This window comes from Pteropus medius, unplaced genomic scaffold, assembly GCF_902729225.1.
Source record: "Pteropus medius unplaced genomic scaffold, Ma_sr-lr_union100, whole genome shotgun sequence".
In the NCBI taxonomy this organism is placed as follows: domain Eukaryota; kingdom Metazoa; phylum Chordata; class Mammalia; order Chiroptera; family Pteropodidae; genus Pteropus; species Pteropus medius.
The window spans coordinates 1,576,101-1,597,550 of record NW_024349141.1 but is presented as its reverse complement, the minus strand read 5'-3'; the positions used below and the strand labels follow the sequence as shown (position 1 = coordinate 1,597,550).

The 21,450-nt window shown below is 45.6% G+C and overlaps 1 protein-coding gene across 4 annotated transcripts in view; it reads left to right on the top strand.

The window, feature by feature from the left end:
• The window catches only part of PTPRG (protein tyrosine phosphatase receptor type G), a 631,793-nt gene that overhangs the window by 538,736 nt on the left and 71,607 nt on the right, over positions 1 to 21,450 (top strand). For 2 of the 4 annotated variants that reach the window (XM_039880554.1, XM_039880552.1), the window contains exons 11-13: positions 1,775 to 1,824; positions 3,584 to 4,364; positions 18,016 to 18,148. In XM_039880554.1, coding sequence (XP_039736488.1) covers positions 1,775 to 1,824; positions 3,584 to 4,364; positions 18,016 to 18,148 — 964 coding nt within the window. The remainder of the gene's footprint in view (positions 1 to 1,774; positions 1,825 to 3,583; positions 4,365 to 18,015; positions 18,149 to 21,450) is intronic. The other 2 variants (XM_039880553.1, XM_039880555.1) reach the window with 1 other exon arrangement.

Sequence of the window (21,450 nt, the reverse complement as noted above, 5' to 3'; positions counted from 1 at the left end):
TAGGTCAGAGATTGCAAACTCAGGTGTCCCTGGGGCCAGGTAGGAAACATGTACAAATAAGGGAGGGCTGTCGGTGGCAGATGGGAGATCATGTGCCTACCAAAAAGGGGAGATGGCCGCTAAACCCCAGCCAAATATTATGATTTTTTTTTCAGGATAAGCAGGGAGTTGTTTTTTTTAGATGAAAACTACTGTTTATAATGTTTACTAAACTGCTCTTCACAATAACAGCAAATTCAGTTTTTTAAAATAGCTTACAGGCCAAATAAAAATTATGTTGGTCACTTGCCACTTCTGGTTTAGATTAAAAAACAACAGAAAGTAGAAATGTTACTTATTTTGGTAGTTAGCATTTTTTGCTAATTTTTTATGTATATTTTCATATTATAGGAAACAAACTTTTAGTTTATATGGCACTGTTAGCTTTGAAATAATTACAGAAGCAATTTGATATATATATATATATTTTTTTTTAATTATACTATTTAGCATTATTCACAATAGCAAAAAGGTAGAAACAACCCAAACGGGTAAACAAAATGTGGTATACATACAATAGAGTATCATTCAGCCTTAAAAAGGAAGGAAATTCTGGAACATGCTGCAACACAGATGAACCTTGAGGACATTTTGCTAAGTGAAATAAGCCAGTTACAAAAAGACAACTATATATGAGTCCAGTTATACGAGATACCTAGAGTGGTCAAACTTACAGAAATGGAAAGTAGAATAGTGGTTGCCGGGGGCTGAGGACAGGGGAAATGGGGAGTCGTTGATTAACGGGGACAGAGGAAAAAAGTTCTAGAGCTCCAAGCACAATGTGAATATACTTCACAGTACTGGGCTGTATACTTAAAAGTGGTTAAGATGGTAAGTTTTCTGTTAGGTGTATTTTACCACAATTAAACATTTGTAAAGTTATATTGTTTAATAATAGTAACACATGGGTGAGCAGAACTGCAGGAAGGAATGAACACCAGAAGGAGTAATGTGTGGTTAGTAAATAAAAGAATTTGACCATTTAAAGTAACGATGGGTTCTAAAACTTAAGTAGAAATAAAATATATGATAATACACAAAAGGTGAGGCAGGCAAGTAGAGTTAAATAAATAACTATACAGTTCTTACTTTTTTAGGAAGTGTTTGAAAGTATTAACTAATTTAAGGCAAACTGTGATAAGCTTAGGATGCATATTATAATCAATAAAAGGATAATATAAGAAGTTATAACCAAAAAGATAATAGAGAGGAATGAAATTATATGACTTCATTTATGTGAAGTTCAAAAATAGAACTCTGACAGAGGTCAGAATGGTGGTTATCTCTGGGAAAAGGAGGGTGGGTATTGAGTGAACGGGGACACCGGGATGCTAGAGGATGTCTTTGTCTGAATACGGGTGGTACTTAACATAGGTTTTTACAGAGGTAAAAATTAGTTGGACTACATGCACTTAAGATTTGTACATTTGATTGCATGTTTTTTCCTCAGTAAATCAGAGAACGGTAACAATTTTTTAAAATTTTTTAATAGCTTAAGACAAGATTCAGCATACTGTGGCCCACAGGCAAAATCTAGCTCTGTGCATCTTTTTTAATGACTCACAACCTAAGAAGAGTTCTACATCCTTAAGCGGTTAGAAAAAAATCTGAAGAGAAATATTTCATGACATGAAAATTATATGTAATTCAGATTTATGTCTGTAAGTAAAGTTTTATTGGAACAAAAATAATAATAATTTCATATTGTTTACAATGTACTTTCTTTGTTTCTTAGCTAATACCACTCGAATATTCCAAGGGACCAGAATTGTTAAAACAGGAGTGGTAAGTAGAGAATGGTAATTGCTTTGTCATGGCTAGTTGTTAATTTGCATGCAGTTAAAATGGTCACCACGAGGTGGCAGTATGATGTTGTTAAACTGCTTGATATGAAGCGCGAAAAATACAGGAAAAATTACATTATTCACTCTTATAATTCAGTACGTTATGAAAACAGGCTGTGCAACAGAGTTAAAGCAGTAGTGTTATACGGTATAATTTTTGGCAAGGTAAAAATTCACCAGATTTTTAATTATTATTTGTACGATCATAGGTTGTAACAGTGCAAAAGTTCTGCTCCAAGCCTTTTGTTGTTCGTATGCTAAAATTCAGAGGTTGTCATATACCCAAAGTTACATAGATTTGCAAATTTCTGGAGCCTCAATTACCATCTAACTTTTCCTATTTCTAATGCAATCGACGTAATATTAATCATATTGTTGGTAATAACAATAATAGCCTAAAATTTACTAAGCATTTCCTGGGCTATGAGCACAGATTATTTTATTAATTTGTTTACTCCTCACAGCATCTCACAATATTGGTGCTACTATTATTCTCCTTTTATGGCTGAGGAAACCAAGACTCAGCGAGGTAACAGACCATGCCCAGTATCACCCAAATGAGGGACTGCCAACTCAGGCCCAGGCCAGCTGGCTCCATTGGCTCGAGCACTTTATCTTTGGTGGCATCTGGCGTTTCATTAACCAACTTAAGAACTCAACATTTGCTAACTTGAGCATCCTTAAGCTATCAAGTGTTCAGACTAAACCTTGGTAATAAACTTATGACATCTGAGGTGTTCTGGCTTTATTGTATAAATGTGAGGTAGAATCTGGCTTCTCTACACCAGATTATAAGAACTAAAATTAAACTCATAACTCAGAGCAACACTCCTTATTTTCCTAAGATACTGTGCGTGAGTACAGCCTCACAGTTGAGCCCCAATTTAGTATGTAGGGAAAATGAGCTGAAGTTTGGACACAGGCAGCTCCGCAACATCTCTGTGCCTCGGTTTCCTCATCTGGAAAACTGAGTGATGATCATGTGTGCCTCCAGGGTAGCCTGGGAAGCCCCAGCACATGGTGGCCGTTGTTAATGGAACTCTGACGTTTGTCATGTACATGGACAAAGATAAACCCAGAGACTCTGAAGGGCACAGCAGCTATACAGTACACCACGTGGAGATGCAGGACTGTAAACTTGCAGTGTTGACTGTGGCTCTTGCCCCTGACCCAGGCACCGCAGACATGGGCAGGCCACTTTCCCTCTTTGTCCTTCCACTTCCTCATTGTCAGGTGGTGGAACCAGATCCTGGAGGACCTCTCTGGACCTAAGAGCTGTGTGTTCTCCACGAGCGCCAGTGATATCTAAAAAAGCTCCTGCCTCGTCCAGTGTCACCCAAGAACAGTTGACCATCTGATGTTGCCAAGTTATTATTCATCCGATATTTTTCCTTCAGCCAACTTTAATGCTACTCACTTTTTTTGCCATTTAGCCTCCTCCTGAGCAATAGCAATGAAAAGTTGGGTTTGATATGCTAGTTAAAAGTAATTTTAAAAACATTATGACCAGAGAGGGTTGTCCACGGATCTCCTGTTGTCAGCTTTGACACCATGCTTTGGAAGACTCCGTGAATAAAATGAAAAGGTAGCAAAACCCTTTCAGGATTGTAACCAGGGCTCATTCCCTGTTGGATTTACTGACACTTCTCTGCTTTCTTTTCCTTTGTCCCTTCCCTCAACCCTTGGGTGACCCTTTCAAGCCTACAGCCTCTCCTGCCTCTTCTGCCGACATGGCCCCCATCAGCTCGGGGTCTTCAACCTGGACATCCTCTGGCATCCCCTTCTCATTTGTTTCCATGGCGACTGGCATGGGCCCATCCTCCAGCGGCAGCCAGGCGACAGTGGCCTCGGTGGTCACCAGCACGCTCCTGGCTGGCCTGGGATTCAGCGGCGGCGGCATCTCTTCCTTCCCTAGCACCGTGTGGCCCACGCGCCTCCCCACGGCCGCTTCGGCCAGCAAGCAGGCCGGGAGGCCAGTCCTGGCCACCACAGAGGCCGTGGCCTCTCCGGGCCCAGATGGTGATTCGGGACCGACCAAGGACAGCGAGGGCACTGAGGAAGGGGAAAAGGATGAGAAAAGTGAGAGTGAGGATGGGGAGCGGGAGCATGAGGAGGAGGGGGAGAAGGACTCCGAGAAGAAGGAGAAGAGTGGGGTGGCCCACGCGGCCCAGGAGCGGAGCCAGACAGAGCCCACCCCCGCGCCCTCATCTCTCAGTGGAACTGCCCAGCCGGGGGCGCATCAGACTATACCTGGGCCCCTGCAAGACCACACCACTGCCCCCACTGACCGGCCCGATGACACAAGGGACGCCGACCGTGGCCTGGACTCCAATTCGGTCACCTCCACCCAAGTGCCCCCCACAGTCACAGAGGAACGCTATGAAGGGAGTGATCCCAAGAGGCCTGAAATGCCATCTAAAAAGCCTATGTCCCGAGGGGACCGATTTTCTGAGGATAGCAAATTTATCACTGTTAATCCAGGTAAGTCGCCCATCCTCATTCGAGGCTCCATGCTGCTGTGAATAGTCTTTTCCTTTAAAAAATAATTGGGATAGGGTATGAAGATCCAGAAAGTACTCAACATTTCTGGAATGGTGTGCGTCCTTAGCATGAAAGATTTGTGTGCGTGTGGATGCGTGTCTCTCTGTATATATTATTCCAATAAGAATAACCTACTTTCTTATTGTTGCTGGAATCGGTGTTGCCTTTATATTTATATTGTTTCCTGCTAAAATCTACTTTCCTCAGAATAACTCCAAGGACTTCAACCACACAATGAAGTAAGTGAATAAGGAAGATATCAGTCTTAAGAAATATATTCATTAAGATTTAATTCCTTATTCATTTATTCAACACCTGTATTTATGGACTGCCTGTTTGGTGCCGGGCACTGGGCTGGGTGCTAGCCCAGGCGAGCGTGGTCCCTGCCTTTTGAAGCTCACAGTATAAAGAAGAAGACAGAGATGATGGCTAGGTAGAGCACACGCCTGGAAGTTAGGAAGCAGCAATGTTCGAAAGCAAGCAAGCGAGTTAGCTGGCAAGCCAGGAAACTAGTTAATTAAACTGGAGATTGTGAAACGGTAATAGAAGAAATAAACAGGGCGCTGCCAAAGAGAGTAGTGAGGAGGGCAGGGACCTAGCTAAGAAAGGCCACTCTGGGGAGGCGACGTTTACAGTAAAACCTAAAGAATGAGAGGCTTCATTGTGGGGAGAGGTGGCATTAGCACACCATCCCAACCTAAGAAATAGGGCTCTCTATCTCAGAGCCCTGTTCGCTGTCGATTACCCAGTTTGTAGATGGCGAGACCAGGGCAGAGCTGGTCAGGCCTCTGCTGTGAGGACGTGATCCTCATCACCCTGACCGGTGGAAATTTTGTCGCTCTGTCGTGTGCTCAAATGTTAATGATCCATCCTGATAGATTCCGCAAGGAAGCCTTGAGCATCGGGGGTTGTTATTGTTGTGAGGGGTTTTCTTAATAAGTAATTCTTCCTTTTGCCAGACTACAAGATGTTTAGCAACAATTTTTTTTTGCATCTAAGCTGTTGTGGAGTTATAAGAGTGCAAAAAAAAAAAAAAAGCAACTGGTAAATATTTATTTGCTTTTGCACTTGTAAACATTAAAATTCATCTAAAGCTGAGATCTCGTATGTTAAGATACAACTTAGAATAAATTTTCATGTTTTCAATTACTTTCCTCCTTAAAGCTGGTGTGGACTCATTTTTTTGAAGTGTGGGCCTCTTATGGGTGTTGCTCAGTTTGTCCTGATTTTAGGGAAAGTTGCAGAGTAGCCTTCTGAAGAATTGAGTGAAGGAAATATCGGGCCACTTGTGAAGCTGTGTGAAGCCAGTTCTCTCTAGGAATTGCTGTGAAAAAAGTTGGATTTCTTACATTTGAAGATATTAAAGAAATATTTATGAAGTACCCACTGTGTACCAGGCACTGAATTAGACGATGGGACTAGAACATAGGTCAAGACAGGCCTCTGTGCTCCTGGGGCTTAGGTGGGGAGCTTGAGAATATTCCAGTAAATAGATGCATAACTTCAAATAGCGTTAACTGTTAGAGTTGGGGAGAAGGACAGTGTAGCATCGAGTGGTCAAAGAATTACTTTTAAGCAGAGACTCAAGTGTCGAGGAGGAGCTAGCCATTGCAGAGGTCCATGGAAGAGCCTTCTAGATTGTGGGGACAGCAGATCTGGATGCCCTGAAGTGAGGATTAACAGTGTATGTGTGGGCTGTGGAGTCAAGAGGAGGGACTGGGAGATGAGTCCAGAGACAGGCAGCGCTCAGGTCGGAAAGGGGCTTGCCAGCCGTGCCGAGGGATCGATTCTGACTGCAGTGGGAAACCAGTGTGGATTTCAGCAGGAGACTTGGTCATCCGATTAACTTGTTTGAAAGATCACTTGGGCTTCTGCGCGGGGATTGTACAGGGGAGGCAAGAGTGGACGCAAGAAGCCCAGTCAGGAGGTGATGGGCGATGGTGGCTTGGCCAGTGTGGTTTCTCCAAAAACAAGTGGTGGACCTGGAATTGATGTTCAAGCTCGTGTGGTTCAGCCTCTGCACTCAGGGCTCTGGCGTTATTCCCAGGCGGCTCCTCTCAAACACTGCTTTGCCCACACTCCAGAGAAAGATGACTGTTAAGAACGTGGATTGGGAGCGTTTACACCTTGAGAGAATGGAGAGGGGTGGGGACCACCTGGGCCATGTTCCAGGTAAGTGGAGGTGAGTCGTTGCCACTGGAGTCAAACTCCAGATTCCAGGGAAAGGAGAGAAGAAACAGATGGCAGACCTTGGGGATTCCCATCTCCAGGGATGGGGCGTGTGGATCTCCAGCTTAAACCATCAGGCATCTGAGTGTCTGTGATCTTGACAGGGTAGTGTTTAGAGTCGCGTCACCCTGGTATGCTCTGCTCCTTATTCTCTCAGGGTCCTGAGGCCAGTCTTTCCTCAGTGTAAATCGGGGTTAATGATAGGCCTTAGTGCAGAAGAAGGTTCAGAAAAATGGAGTCACCTTGCTGTCAGTGACAAGGAAGGTGGAGCAGTCCAAAAGCTAGGCAGTCATGATGGTGACCATGAGGGTGACCATGAGGGCGACCATGAGGTCTTTCTTTTGCATTCATCCCTGGACATTAAAGAGTGTGACAAGGCTATGATCCCCAATGAGCTGGCATTAAAAAATGACCTCCAGGAACTGTGCTTCATCCCCAACACTGGTAAATCAGAGCATCTCCCTCTCCACATTCATTTCAGTGGGAAGGTTCGCTTCTTCCCGAGGCAAAAAGGGATCTGTCTTCCTTGAGAATTTCAGACAGTTCAGATTTGAGAGCGGTGATGGTAATCATTAAAGGCAGAGATCAGCAAACTCTCTGCAGATGGCCAGATAGTCACATTTTCAGCTTTGTGGGATGTCGGTCTTTGTCGCTACTACTCAACTGCCGTGTGGCATAAAAGCAACCAAAGACAATACATAAATGAGCAGATGGGATTTGAGTTTCCGTAAAATTCTGTTTACAAAAACTGACAGTGGGCCCAATTTGATCTGTAAGCCTTCATTTGCTGATTCCTGGTTTAAAGAGAAATTCATCTATGTCTGTGCCTATTGGTCAGTAAAGGATGTGAGTAAGTTGAGGGTAAAACCCACAAACCCCACATCTGTCTATGATCCCCAAGGTCTCACTTCACTTCTGTCTATCCCATCTTTCCCCTCGTCTGCCTCCTCCAGCTTGGTTTTCATTTTTTAAATGAAATTAGCATCATTCTGATCTTAGTCATAACTTATTTCAAAGATTTTGCATGTACATTGGTTTAAATCTGTTCCACATTAATTTTCCCCTCACATTAAGTAAAAAACTATTGCAATTAATATTTAACATCTTTGAAAAATTAGTTAACGTTGAAAGTTACAAACTATATTTTTACCAGCGTCTCCAAAAGGCTTGTTTAAATTCACTTGATGTTTAATAACATCTTTTCAAGTACTTCTGAGTAGTAGCTTTAGCATATTAATTCACAGGGAAGAAGAGGGGTAATAATTCTTTAGAACAGATGGCAAAATCAGACATCTACCGGAACAAGACAGGTAATATCAATGAGAGAAGATGCCCAGATGTTAGACATTAGGGAGCAGTGAGGACTACAGCAAACTAGCGAGCATGTGTCCTTTCTAAAGAGGGCACCTTACTCAGTTCTGACTGTAGCTAGTGAGAATGCCTAGGGAGCCAGAAATCCAGGTCTTTGTGCAGAATCTCCCAATTTTTAAGTGAGTTCAAATTTTAAAAATTTTTTTTTCCTTTTTTTTTTTTTCTTCACATGTGCCACCAGGTAGGTAGAAACTACTGGTGCTTGGCTTTACTGCAGAATTGATTGCTATAGCTGCAGCTGCCCTAGAAGCTGATCAGAAGGATTAGAAGCCGATACAGTCACTCACCAAGCCTTTTGCTAGCATGTGTTTACTGTGAAGCCCTCAGCGGGCTGTGTGTGTCACATATAAATCCAGCCTGGTGCCTTTCTTAGGATACATAGCCTGAATGTAGGAGAGGCACCCCGAGAAGCCAGCTGATGCAAGAAAATGTTCTGAGGGTGGGGTGCAGCACAGCAGGCCCTAGCAAAAGCATTTCAGGGTGGACATCGTCTACAAACTCATCGCTTAGTGCTGGAGTTTTCTTTTTCTGTTTCCTTAAATCGATGAAACTTTTTTTTTTTTTTCCAAACTGAATCTTACTCAGAACCCCAGGATATAAACAGCCATTCAGTGAAAGCTTGCCAACTCCCATCTCTGGGTCAGCCCTGAGCCAGGTGCTGAAGGGATCGTCTAGTTTGGTGCTCAGGCCAAATCTGGTCCATGGCCTGATTTTGTCTGGTCCAGGAGCTAAGAATGGACAGAGCTGGTCAGAGACCTGGGGCTGCTGTTCTGTTTTGAGCCACAGGGGAGGGTGCTGAGCCCCAACCACTCACTCTTTTGGGCAAACCCTGAGGTACCTATTGAGAATTCTTAAGCTCTAAGGAATCCAGCTTGAAAACTGTGATTGTAGAAACGATAAATTCACTTATTAACTTTTGTTCCGTGCTGGGGGTTGCCCGTCCTAAAAGCCAAACGGTGATGCCAGATATCCTACAGCACCCCCGTGAGAGCAGTTCTGACATTGCTGCTGTTAGGCCGGTGAAGAAACCAAGGCTCAGAAGGTTAAGGAAGGTGCCCTGGGCAGCACAGGCTGCCTTTCTCTGTGCTTTGGGGCTTGTTCCCTAAGTGAGCAACACAGGATGATTTCAAATGAAATATTAATTATTAAGTGAATATTTGAATGTGTGCTTTAAAAAATATACCAGCTTTCCATTTATGGCAGAGGTTCTCAACCAGATATGATTTTGTCCCCTTTCTTCCCCAGGACATTTAGCAATAACTGGAAACATTTTTGGTTGTCGCGATCAGGGGGCTGCTGCTAACATGTAGTGGGCAGAGACCAAGGATGCTTAACATTCTCAATGCACAGTTACAGTCCCCACAACAAAAAATTATCTGGTCCAAAACATCAATAGTGCTATAGTTGAGAAACTGATTTATACTATTAACATAATATTTCCTTTTAAAAGAAGTTTACTTGAGGAAAAAAAATAATAGTTAATTTAAGGACAAAAATAAGTAGTAGTACAGGTTCATGAGGAAAGACCAGAAATAACGAATGCGATACTCAGCTAGAAGATATGGAGGTGGGGGAATTGGAGCATACTTTATTTAAAATGAATTACAGCAGGCACTTGTATGACGACTACCCACAGCAGGTTTCACCTAGGGCTAATTTTGTTGGTCCGCTTCCTTTTTCAAGAGCTGTTTTTTGCATAATTCTACTTGCCCCTGCTCTTGGCTGTCACTTCCTGGGTAGTTTCAGATGGAACTAGTTTGGAATGACTTGAAGGATTATTCAGTGCCAGTTGTGGTTTAGTTTCCTTCCAGAGACTGTCTGGGTCCTTGGAAGTTTCTGCCCCCTAGTGAGTGATCCTTGAAGTAAAACAGATTATGTATCTCTATGTGTGGGACGTGGAGAACAAGTTTCAGAGAGGTTGGTGTCAGGGTGTGTTTGACCTACGGTAGTATGGATACAGCTTCTGTCCCGACTGATGCTGCACTGAAGTGTCGGTGGTGGCAGAGTTCGGTAGGTCAGGACCAGCCCTATTTATGGGGCTTGGCATTTATCAAATGCCCTCAGTTTTCCAACACCCGTTTGAAATAGACATGACGGACTATTGTTTGATTGTTTGAGTCTGACGAAGTGAGCTCTGGGCGAAATGGTAAGGAGTGCTTATTCGAGAGAACTCCAGTGGTGATAGAAATGGAAGCACGTCATGCTCTTATCCAGCTTAGGCATGGTAATGGGAACACAGAACCAGTGTCCCGTTGCAGGAGGACATATGTATTTGTAACTGACAACAGTTTTTAGTTGTTTTTGTGTTTCTGCAACAGTGGTTTAGATACTGTCAGAGCACGAGAAAAAATAAAAGGAAATTTTATGGCCCTGTGAAAAAGCAGCCGCCTTTTCACTACACTCAATGGCGGGAGGTGGGGGGTGGGGGGGGCAGGGTGGCTACCATCAGAGAACAAAATGAAGAAAGACAGAATGGCAAGCGTTGGTGCGCGTGTGGAGAAATTGGAACCCTTGTACACTGTTGGTGGGAATGCAAAATGGTGCAGCCTCTATGGAAAACAGTATGGAGGTTCCTCAAAAAATTAAAAATAGAAATGCCATATGATCTAGCAATTCCACTTCTAAGTGTATATATATCCAAAATAATTGAAAGCAGGGTCTTGAAGAGAAATCTGTATGCTCATGTTCATAGCAGCATAATTTACAGTAGCCAGGGGGTAGAAACAATGCAAATGTCCACTGACAGATGAATGGATAAACAAAATGTGGTATACAATGGAATATTATGCAGCCTTAAAAAGGAAGGGCATTCTGGTCCATGCTGCAACATGGATGGACCTTGAGGAAATGATGCTAAGTGAAATAAGCCAGTACCAAAAAAATGTATGTGATTCCACTTATACGAGGTACCTAGAGTATCAGAGTCACAGAGACAGCAAATAGAATGGTGGTTGCTAGGGTCTGGGGGGAGGGAGAAGCAGGGTGTTGTTTATTGGGTGTAGAGTTTCAGTTTTGCAGATGAAAACAGATTCTGGAGATTGGTTGCACAACAGTGTGAATATACTTAACACTACTGAACTGTACTCTTTTAGAAATGGTTAAGATGGTAACTATTATGTGTTTTTTACCACTTTTTTTTTCAAGCAGCCGCCTTAATTCACAAATACGGGTGATTTTTAGTGAGTGGTATTACTTAACAAATGCAGTCAAGTTGCCCGTGCCTGAACCAGGCTATAGATTCATGAGTGTGCAGATCGTCCTTTTCTTTATCTTTCTTGAAAAGTGAAAGAATCCTGCTTTCCTCTACTCCGGATAGTGGCCTCTCGGCTCTAAGCTCATCATAGTCTTGACAACGTAGGGGTTCTTGTCCTGGAGCAGAAGTTGTGCCCTTATTGTGGGGTAGGAAACGTTTCAGATGGGTCCATCTGATGCATCACTGCCTGTAGCATTTATAGTACATTGTACTCCGTTTTTATTTGCTTCTACTGGGATGAGAGCCAAGCCAGTAAAAGGCAAACAGCATTAATTCAGTGATGACATATGCCACTGAAAACTGTTTTTCTTTTCTTTTTTTATTTTTTTTTTTTGAAAAGCAGAATGGAGGCACTTTACTCAGACTCTGTTGGCTACTGAGATAAAAATTGGGAGGAGGAAAGCTGGGGTGGGGGGAATCGTTAAACCTTATCTCCCTCCTGCAAACGCTCTCAGAGGGTTAGTTAGCATCTTGCTCCAAGTTTCATTTGAAAAACTTTTCCGAAGCAGGCTCTTCCTCTGAATCCTGGCCCTGGCTGGCCTCATGCCTTCTGACCAGCTGAGCAGTCCTTCTGCACACCACATCCACGGGGCGGGGGCGCAGCGGGTGTGAGCTGTTACCCCTTCCCATTTCACCTTCTTACACACAGACCAACACGATGCAGCTCTGGAAAGAGTAAGAATAATGTCCAGGTTCACCGAGGGGAATGGCCCACATCTTATCGATGGCGCGACTGCATGGTTAATTTCTAATTGGTTGAAAAATTAAATCTCTGAAAAATAAATACTGAATTGAGAAAGCCGCCTTGTACAGAAGCAGCCTCTTCTCTTAAGCCAGGTTAGTGATTTCAGAATCCTGGCCAGGAGTTCATTAAACCATGATTTTTGCTTTTGACTATGAGTCCTTTTTAAAAGACCCAAGTGTCTGTTGTGAAAATTCCTCGGGTCAGAGTCCCATCCTGCAGACTGAAATTAGACTGGCCAGAGTGAGCTGGCAAGAGACAGGGGTGAGGACAACGGGTCTGATGTGTGGCATTAGGGAGCAATGAGGAGTGTGGCAAACTGGTGAGACACACCCTGTCTGGAGAGATGGTATACTGCTTGGTTCCAGCTGATGTTTGCCACGTGGGAATTCGGGCCTGCGTTGCCAACCTTGAACACTTCCGGTAGAAGATTCCACTGCTGATTTTTATGTGAATTCTACTGCTTATTAAATGTTGGCGGCCGACTCAAAATTTAATAATAATTACTGGGGCGGGGATGCCAAGCCAGACTCGTCTGTGGGCTGCCAGTTCACACAACTCATGGCAGGCAGGAATTAAAGGTGTGGTCCCACTGGAAAACCAAACCATCTGGATGAGTCAGAGATGGAGCCGAGGGAAGCTGCATTAACCCAGAGGCCCTGCACTTATCCTCGTCTCAGGATTTGGCCTCATTGAGGGAAGCAAACCCTTCAGTAACTGGGCAGCCAAGTAACTGCTGGACCTTTCAGGAGGCAGCTGGGTTATGAGTGAAGCTCTGAATAAAAGTAAGCTGCTCCTAGCAGTTGGGAGCATCTAATTTTATCACACTGTCAGCTCCATTGCTCGGTGCCATTGAAAGGAAGAGAAGAATGAACATTCTCTGGACACCTCCACCGTGTCAGACACTGTGCTTAATGCTTGACTGGCCAGGGCAGCTTCATGAGTGCTCAGAAGGCACTGTGCCTGCTTTCCTGCTCTGCTGTCTCCATCTTGACACTCTTTAATAATTTTTGAACAAGAAGCCCCTTGATTTCGCATCTGGCCCTGTAAATTATGTAGCCATAATTTATACAGCCTTCTTCACATGGATTATCTCATTTAATCCTCTTAAGTTTCATGAGAGGTGAAATTATCATCCGCACCCCTTTGATAGAGGAGAGACCCAGAGGCTCAGAGATAGGCAGTCGCTTCCCCAAAGATTCACAGCTAGAAAGGCCTGAGCCAGAATTTGTAATCACGTCTGCCTGGCTCTGAATTGCAGGGTCTTGGTTGCACTGAAAACTGTAGCGTGTTCCAGTCTCTGGGGACTTTGAAAGTTGGGGGACTGAAGGCGCAGGAGGAAAAGAGCGTATACCCAGCCTAGGTGGTGTGTTACATGTTCTAGTAGCTTCTAGCATTACTTCTAGCATTACTTCTAGCACTGTTTCATTATGCTATCTCCTTTGAGGGCCTGCTGGGCTACAAATTGAGTCAGGCAGCAGGACAAGCTTATCTTCTGAAGGACAGCAAGAAGTGTCACATGATCTTGTCTCAGGGCAAACTTTGAGATGCTGGCTCTTCACCAGCAGTCTCCTCACAGACAGCACCTGTTGCTCACGCCAGCAGGTTCGAGGTTCTGTGTGATTGCCACGTGTGCTCTGATGCTGTGCTAGGGTGTTGATGGAGAGGGTGGTGATAGTGATGATTAGTGATGCTGTGAGTGGTGATGGTGATGATGATAATCACAATGGATAACATTAGGCAGGTGCTTATGGGTGCCAGACCACGTTCTGTGTGTTTCATGTGTACTCATTTAATCCTCATGCCCCTAGTATGTGGAAAGTGATAATTATTTTCCCTATTTACAGATGAGGAAACTGAGGCCCAGAGGTTAAGTAACTTGCCTGGAGTTACTCAGCTAGTAGGAGACAGAGCTTTATTCGTATGCTCTTCCACATACGGATGGAAATCAGCCCTGCCTTTTGAGACTTTACCATAATAAAAAAGCAGTTACAGTTAAGTGTTATGTGTGCAGTAAGAAATGCAGGGTGACGATGATTGTGTTTACTGAGCATTTCCTGGGTTCCAGGCACACTTCTAAGCATTCTATTCTCATTGAATTTTCCCACCACGTCTATGAAGTAGGTTCTTTTATCTCATTTTATAGATGAAGAAGTACAAGCTCAAACTGATTTAAGTTATTGGTTAAAGGTATTCTAGAAAGTGGCAGAGCCAGGACTTGCCCCTGTGCCCTCTGGGGGTACCACAGACCAAGGGCTTGGGGAGGCATCGGTAGTTGCTTCTGGGGGCAGGATAGGAAAGGTATTCCTGGCAGTGGGGTCAGCAGAACAAAGGCAGAGAGGTCAGGCTGTGGCCCAGCATGGTCACCGGCTGGATGGGTGTGGCTGGAACACAGTGGTGGGGAGTGACAGGACATGATGGGGTGGGTGAGAGGCCCCACTCAAGAAGGGCCTTGCTGTCCTCGAGGGCAGTGAGGAATCCCTCAGGAGAGTGACACATTTCACATGGTTATGGAATGACATTTAGGCTCCAGGTACCATGAAGACAGAACAATAGTGTTAAATGGAAAATGAAATCAACTTTCTCATGCCCCACACGTGAGTGCAGCAGCGCTCATTATTTTTTATGTAAAAAGACCCGGGCAAATCCAACTGCCTGCTATAATAAGTTTGAGATCAACCTGCCAACAGAATAGTTTCTTTAGGTCTGTCATTCATTCTGTGAGTTGTTGCAGACTTGAGCTCTCTTCCACAAAAACTACCATTTGGGGACGGTCCAGAGTGGGCTTTAACATGATGTTCACCCCCCTCCCCCGCCGCCCCGCCAAAATAAAATTCTCATGCAAGCACCAGGAAGTGTTAGAAAGGGAAATGACTTGGTTTCAAAACCTGAGTTTTAGCCCAGCCCTGCTCCAGGCTAGCTCTGACGTCATCAAGATGCTTACGCTCTGCAAACCTTTATCCTCTTCTCTGACGGTGAGGAGTCCGTGTCCACGGCTCACTGTCTCATCTGCTGGAACCCTCTGAGAGTCTGATGAAAACTTTAACCTCTACTTGTTGGGGAGGGGGAGGGACGGACAGAATCACTAGCACGTGGGATTTCAGGGACAATGTTATGTGCCATTCACCCTCACAACGACACCATCTCTCCTAAGCCTCTCTAAGGCCCAGAAATTCTGGAGTGGCCACTGTGGATGGGTTTTAGGATGTCAGAAGTACCATAGAGCTGTTGTTTCCAGAGACTGTGTAGAGATATTAGTGTGAAGGAGAGTCTGTTTGGGCCAAGAGTCCTTTTCAGTGGTTTAGCATGAGTAGGATGTTGATTTGCATTCTGCCTCCACGCCCACCTGCCTTCCTTGTAGTAGTCCAGGCAAGAATCCTTTCCTGTAAGGAGGGAGAGAAGTATGACACTGGGAATCCCTCCAGGACACAGAGGCCTCCCTGGATGGATACTGAGTTGCTGGACATGGTTGCCTGGAACACCCACCCTCCAGCCACATTTCCCGTTAGCAGGACCTCCAGGTTTTTGATAAACCCCCACCACCAACCAGATAACTGCCTGGCTGTGCTGCCCTCTGCTGGAGCCCTGCAAAATTATTCTCATTTGCAGCTGATTCCTGGCTGGTCCCTAGAGCTCTGCTATTAAAGCATTACGTAGAGGAAGAGAATGCATGCCTGATCCTTGTCTACCTTGGCCTGCAGTCCTGGAGTAGCTTCCATTGCCCTTAGGACTAAAACCAGTTCTTACTTCAGCCTACAGAGAGCCCTGGCTGATGTGGCCTCTGACTCTCCAGCTCGGTGGCCCTCCCCTTGTTCTCATACTCCCACCACTTTAATGCTGTGTCTGGAACACGTTTCTTCCCCTGCACTTGAGCTGGGTCACTCTCCTTCGTCCTCCGGGTCTCACCCTAATGCCAGGAGCCTTCTCCAGAATCCCTGGGTTAAGACGGCGGTTCCATTTCCTTTGTGCTTTTCCCTGGCGTCACATTGTTTTATTCTAATTACTCATTGCTATGTCTGCTTCTGCCTCGTCACATGGTTCTTACCTCACCGGCATAGGGTCATTCCTGTCTAATGATCTGCTGCATCCCCCTCCCCAAGCACCCCGCCTGGCACACACTAGGGACTTAGCAAATACAGGCAGACCTCGTTTTGTGTGATTTGCTTTACTGCGCTTCAGAGATGTTGTTTTATACAAATCGAAGATGTTGTTCAGAGACGTTGTTTTATACGACTCACTTTATTATAATACTAGTGCTTTATTGCAGTGGTCTGGGTCCAAACCTGCAAGAGCTCTGAGGTATGCCTGTATCTGCCTAACAAAAAATTATGGAGCAAGGGATCCAGAGAACCGTGTTGTCACCATTAGGAAGGCACTTTATAAACTGCGAAGCGCTCTGTTGTGGTTTTAAATCAGGGCGTGCCTCACCTCCCTGCCTCTGTCTTCTTACCTGTGAGCTGGGCATAAATCTGGCCCTGCCTATTTCACAGGGCCCAGCATGAAACGAAGGAGGTGATCAAGGTGAGCTAAGTTCAAGGGGACCTGGTGAAAGGGACTGTAACACACTTCCATTACAAAGGAGCCTTGCCTCTTTAAAAATCTGCTCCCAAGGCCAATTATTTCTTTCCTGCTCAGCCCACCTTCTCTCACTTGGAAACCCAGCCTGATTAGCCCTGCCTTCAGTCCATCCTGCGGAGGGACACTCAATGCTGGCTGCATGTTGGCCTCGTTTTTGCAGAGCAGGAGGAATCCTTGCTGAGCACAAGTCTGCATGCCGCCTGCTTTGGATTTTTCAAAGAGCTTGCTTCTCCCTGCTGTCACAGTTAACCTTTGCCTTCTTGCCACCTGCCTCCCATGATTGCCTCTGTGCACCTGTGCTCGTCCCGGCCCCACCACACCTGAACTTTTATTTGGGCCACCTGGAGATTTCCAGCCATTTACCCCACGCTACAAGAGAGAACAGGTTCTCCCCAGAGGCTCTTGGGGATTTGTGAAGATACTCGGGGCCTGAGAGAAACAGAGGAAGGAGCTGCTCGGGTAAGAGGCATTGGTGAACCAGAGAGAATCTTTAGCCATTTCACAAGCTTTCCCTGTTAACCCCTAGACTGGCTGCTATTTCGAGGCAGACATGTGCTGGGAGCAGAATGAGGCATGGCTTCCTGTCTTCAGTTGTCTCAGAGCTTTTAGGAGGATGCGGGGGTGGGGGCGGGAAGGAGGGTAATAGAATCAAAGGAAAAGCTGTAGAAGCAAATTTGAAGAGAAACCGGATCTCTAGGTGTCTGGGTGGTGGGACCTGCTGGGCAGACCATCTGGGTGCTCCTGCTGGGACGTGCTGCTGCTCAGACTGAGTGGCTGGCTGAGATTCCAGGGCGAGAGCGCCGTTGCCCTAACAAGTCCCACACTCATCTTTGGCCAGGTGACTGGGGACACCCACGTTTGGATGATCGTCCCACCGTGAGTATCTGTTAGGGTAAGGTGGTTTCCCAAAGCAGAATTGGAGTGCAGTTACTAGGGGAAAGGGTGATGGCTGCTAAGTTGGCAAAGCAAATACATAACCATTGTTGTCACAGCCGGTTAGCTTAGTAAAACCCATCATGCCGTTCCTCCCGCCCTGGCACGAGCAAACCTGAGAGGCTCCTCTGCCCCTTTCCCGAGGCCAGTGGTGCCGTCTTCAGTCCTGAGCACGTTTCCTCGGCGTGTCCAAGGGCCACTGTGGGTCATCAGTGTTCTCGGATGTCTGTCTTCCACAAAGCTCTCTTTAAAAACATCTTGAACTCTGGCGATTGTACAATGCAGCCTGCAGAAAGGCCCCCCTACTGGGCCGGGGCTCAGTAGGAAATGGTGCAGGTGGCAGATTGCTCCTCTTGTCACTGGGCGGCCAGAGCGGGAGCCCAGGTCTCCGAAAGCACCCAAACCGGAGCAGACTCCGCGCCACATGCTGGCTTCCCCACCCGCACCAGCCTCTGTCCTCTAACTGGCACGGTTTCTCTTTGCAGCAGAAAAGAACACCTCTGGGATGATAAGCCGCCCTTCTCCGGGGAGGATGGAGTGGATCATCCCTCTGATTGTGGTATCAGCCTTGACCTTCGTGTGCCTCATCCTTCTCATCGCTGTGCTAGTTTACTGGAGGTGAGTAAGCTGGGTGACACGTAGGGGAGGATGTGACGGGTAGGGTCTGCTGGAAGTAGGCTGCCCTGGGAGGGGGCTGACTCTTAGGGAGGGGAAGCTCATGGACCCTACATTCTGAAAGGCGAGGCAGCTGAGTGCTTCTGGTGTCACCACCTGGGAGACCCATTCATATCCGGAAGAAGCTGGTGGGTAGGGCCACTATTAAGGTCAAGGCACTTATGATGAGCTGGGATTTAGTGACAAAGAACCTTGTACTCGAGGAATCAGGGAGATCCAGGTTCAAATCCCAGCCCTGCTGCTCGCCAGATTCAAATCCCATTTCCACTTCAAGCTTTAGTGTCTAAACCTGCAAAATGAGTTAATAAGTTTCATAGCATTTCCAGTTGTTGGTTTTTTTTTTTGAGACTGCGCATCACTTTGTTCTATCCACATAAGAATTCCTCTTTACCTTAATTTTTTTCATAGTCTGTTGCTGAAAATTGGATGATAGGAACACATTTACTATATTAGCGGCATTTAACACACGTGAGATAAAAATGGCTGATTATAAGCCATCTTTACATTATCACTGCCCTTGAAGTTCTGTGTTTTCTCAGTTACACACTCAGCCAGTTGAGCTGAATGAGGTAGGCCGCCCCCTTGGTTGGCCTGGCTGCTTTCACCTCTCAGACAAATGTAGGTGGCTTCTGCTCTTTATCTAACAAGTTTCATCAGCGATGAACAGGTGTCACAGTTGGCATCCCTCCCTCCTTTCCAGTTATGCAGTCCATTTTGAAGCCCTAATGTGTGCCAGACACTCTTCTAGGTGCTAGTGATACAAAAGTGAGCAAACTAGACAGAACTTCCTGCTCTCGTTGAGCTTGCATTTTAGTGAGGCGATAGACAAAGCTAGCAAGTAAAATATATATCACCAAAGATGGCGTTAAGTGTGTAATGGAGAAAACTAAATCTGGAAAGAGAGGAACATGCTGGGTCTCAGGGGTGAGTGTTCAGAGTGGTTAAGGAAAGCCTGACTGGTGAGCAGAGACCTAAAAGAGGTGGGAGTCACCTGGGCTCCATCTGAGACACGTTCCAGGCCGTGGAAACGGCACATGCGAAGGCAGGCGCTGAAGTGGGAACGCGCCTGGCATGTTCTAGGAGTAATAGCAAGTGGTCAGTGTGGCTGGAGCATATGAGTATGGGGGCGAGTGGTAGGACTGGGTATCAGGAAGGAACAGGATGGAATCAGGTTACATATAGCCTTGTGGGCCACTGTAAACACATTGCTTTTGAGATAAGTCGGGTCTGGTACACAAGACTTGTGGTCTGACTTTAGGATTACTTGGCTCTGCTCTGATGCACAGAGACTGAAGAGGAGCAGGGTCAGGTGGAGAGAGAGGCTGGGAGACTGCCACACAAGAAAAAAGTGATGGTGGCTTAGATGAGGGGAGCAGTGCAGGTGACAGGAATTAATTAGAGATCAACAGAATCTGCTGACAGATTGGCTGTGTGTCCTTGGGTCTTCTCTCAACTGGATAGAACAAGGGAATAAAGAAAGGGTCCTTAGGGTCCTTTCAGGCTTTCCCAGGTGTTTGCCAGTAACCATAGCACTGCTAGTACTACAGACCCGCCAGATCATTAATTGCATTGTGTTTCGGGGTAAACCTAGGAACGAACATTAGAGTCACCTCCGTGTCGTACCTTCCCCAGAACAAAGTGGTTTGCAAACACATACTTGTCTGGAGCCCATTGGTAAAGTCGAGGCTGCCTAATATGGGTTCGACTGAGCACGTGGAAGTAATGGAAGTTCTGCATGAACATCTCCTGGCTCTGCTCAGTGCTGCATGGTTTTAGACTCAGTCTCTCCACACAGGAACAGAGAAGGCCCACAGGCTGCCCCTGGCTGGGTGACGCTAGCTTAGTAGCCTCAACGTTAAAAAGTTTCTTTTCCAAGCAGTTCTAGCATAAACCTCAGGATTGTTTCTGATTGACCCACCTTGGTCCTCTGCCCACCCCAGAATAGATGGCTGTGGCCGAGCAGACACGGAGACCAGGCTGGCCAAAACATGCATGTTGACTGCAAGCTGCCTGGAGGAAGGAGCTGTGAAATGTACTAAAGAGAGCTTTGAGGTCCTTCTACTCGAGATGCATTTTCTCTTAGAAAATGACAACTGTTTATACTTGTGAAAAACTGTGAGCCTGAATAGAAAAATCTGTGTCGAATAACAGCAATGTTTCATGTTTAAAATATATCTTATAGCTATACATGTAAAATATTTTATACAAGTAAAATGTATTTTATATCTATACACAGATATGTGTATGTATATCTGTTTAAAGCTTGGTATAAAGTAACCAGAGCTTAAAACATCACCCAGCAGACTTGGCCTATGAGCTTTTGCCGAAATCCTAACACCAGTACTCAAAAGTGAGTACGAAGGAGAAAATTCTTACAGAGCAAGAAAAGCAAAACTGAATCGATGTTAGGATGGATGAGTTGGCTAAGCATGAGAACAGCCTAGAGGGAACAAGAACCTTTTATCTGTCCAGCTTTTTTTCATGTTATTAATGCGAAAGAAGCACTGGCTAGCTCACACAGAAAATTGGTAAATGCGGAAGAGACGTGTGTTTCCCTTTGGCGATGCAGTTTTGAAACCAGGACAGCAGTGCATCTCTTCGCCTTTTGAGGCACAGCGCGAGCAGATGAGTGGCAAACAGACTTGACATAAGTAGAGCATTGAGGCAGATCAAAACCTTCTGGATCGTTTCCTCAGTTGGCAGGCCTGGCACCCGGGGCTTGAAACCAGCTCGCCGCGGTGGCAGTTTCTACAACCAAGGACTGACCCTTTGCAGCTATTGTTCTGGTTTCTGAATGTGTTCACTTAGAGTTGTTGACACCACAATTTCATGGGTTCATGAAATAGAAAATGACACCTGATGTCTCTGAATTCTGTTTCTTCGCTAGTCTCCCACCGTACGATGGCGTTAGTGCTTGCTAATGTTCACTGGGTTATTTTTTTTTAGTACCAGGCACAATGCCAAGCACTTGGGTGGCACCATCTCATGTGATTCTCACAACAGATCTTTATGGCAGGGACTCTTACTACCCCATTTTAAAAGTAAGGGACCAGAAGCTCATGGAGGTCAAGGGACTTGCCCAGGTTTCTGCGGGAAGCGGTACACCCAGGTTTTGAACACAGGACATCTTCACTCTAGAGGGGTCCCCAACGCCCAGGCCATGGACCGGTACTGGTCTATGGCCCGTTAGGAACCAGGCCACGCAGCAGGAGGTGAGTAGCAGGCAAGCGAGCAAAGCTTCATTT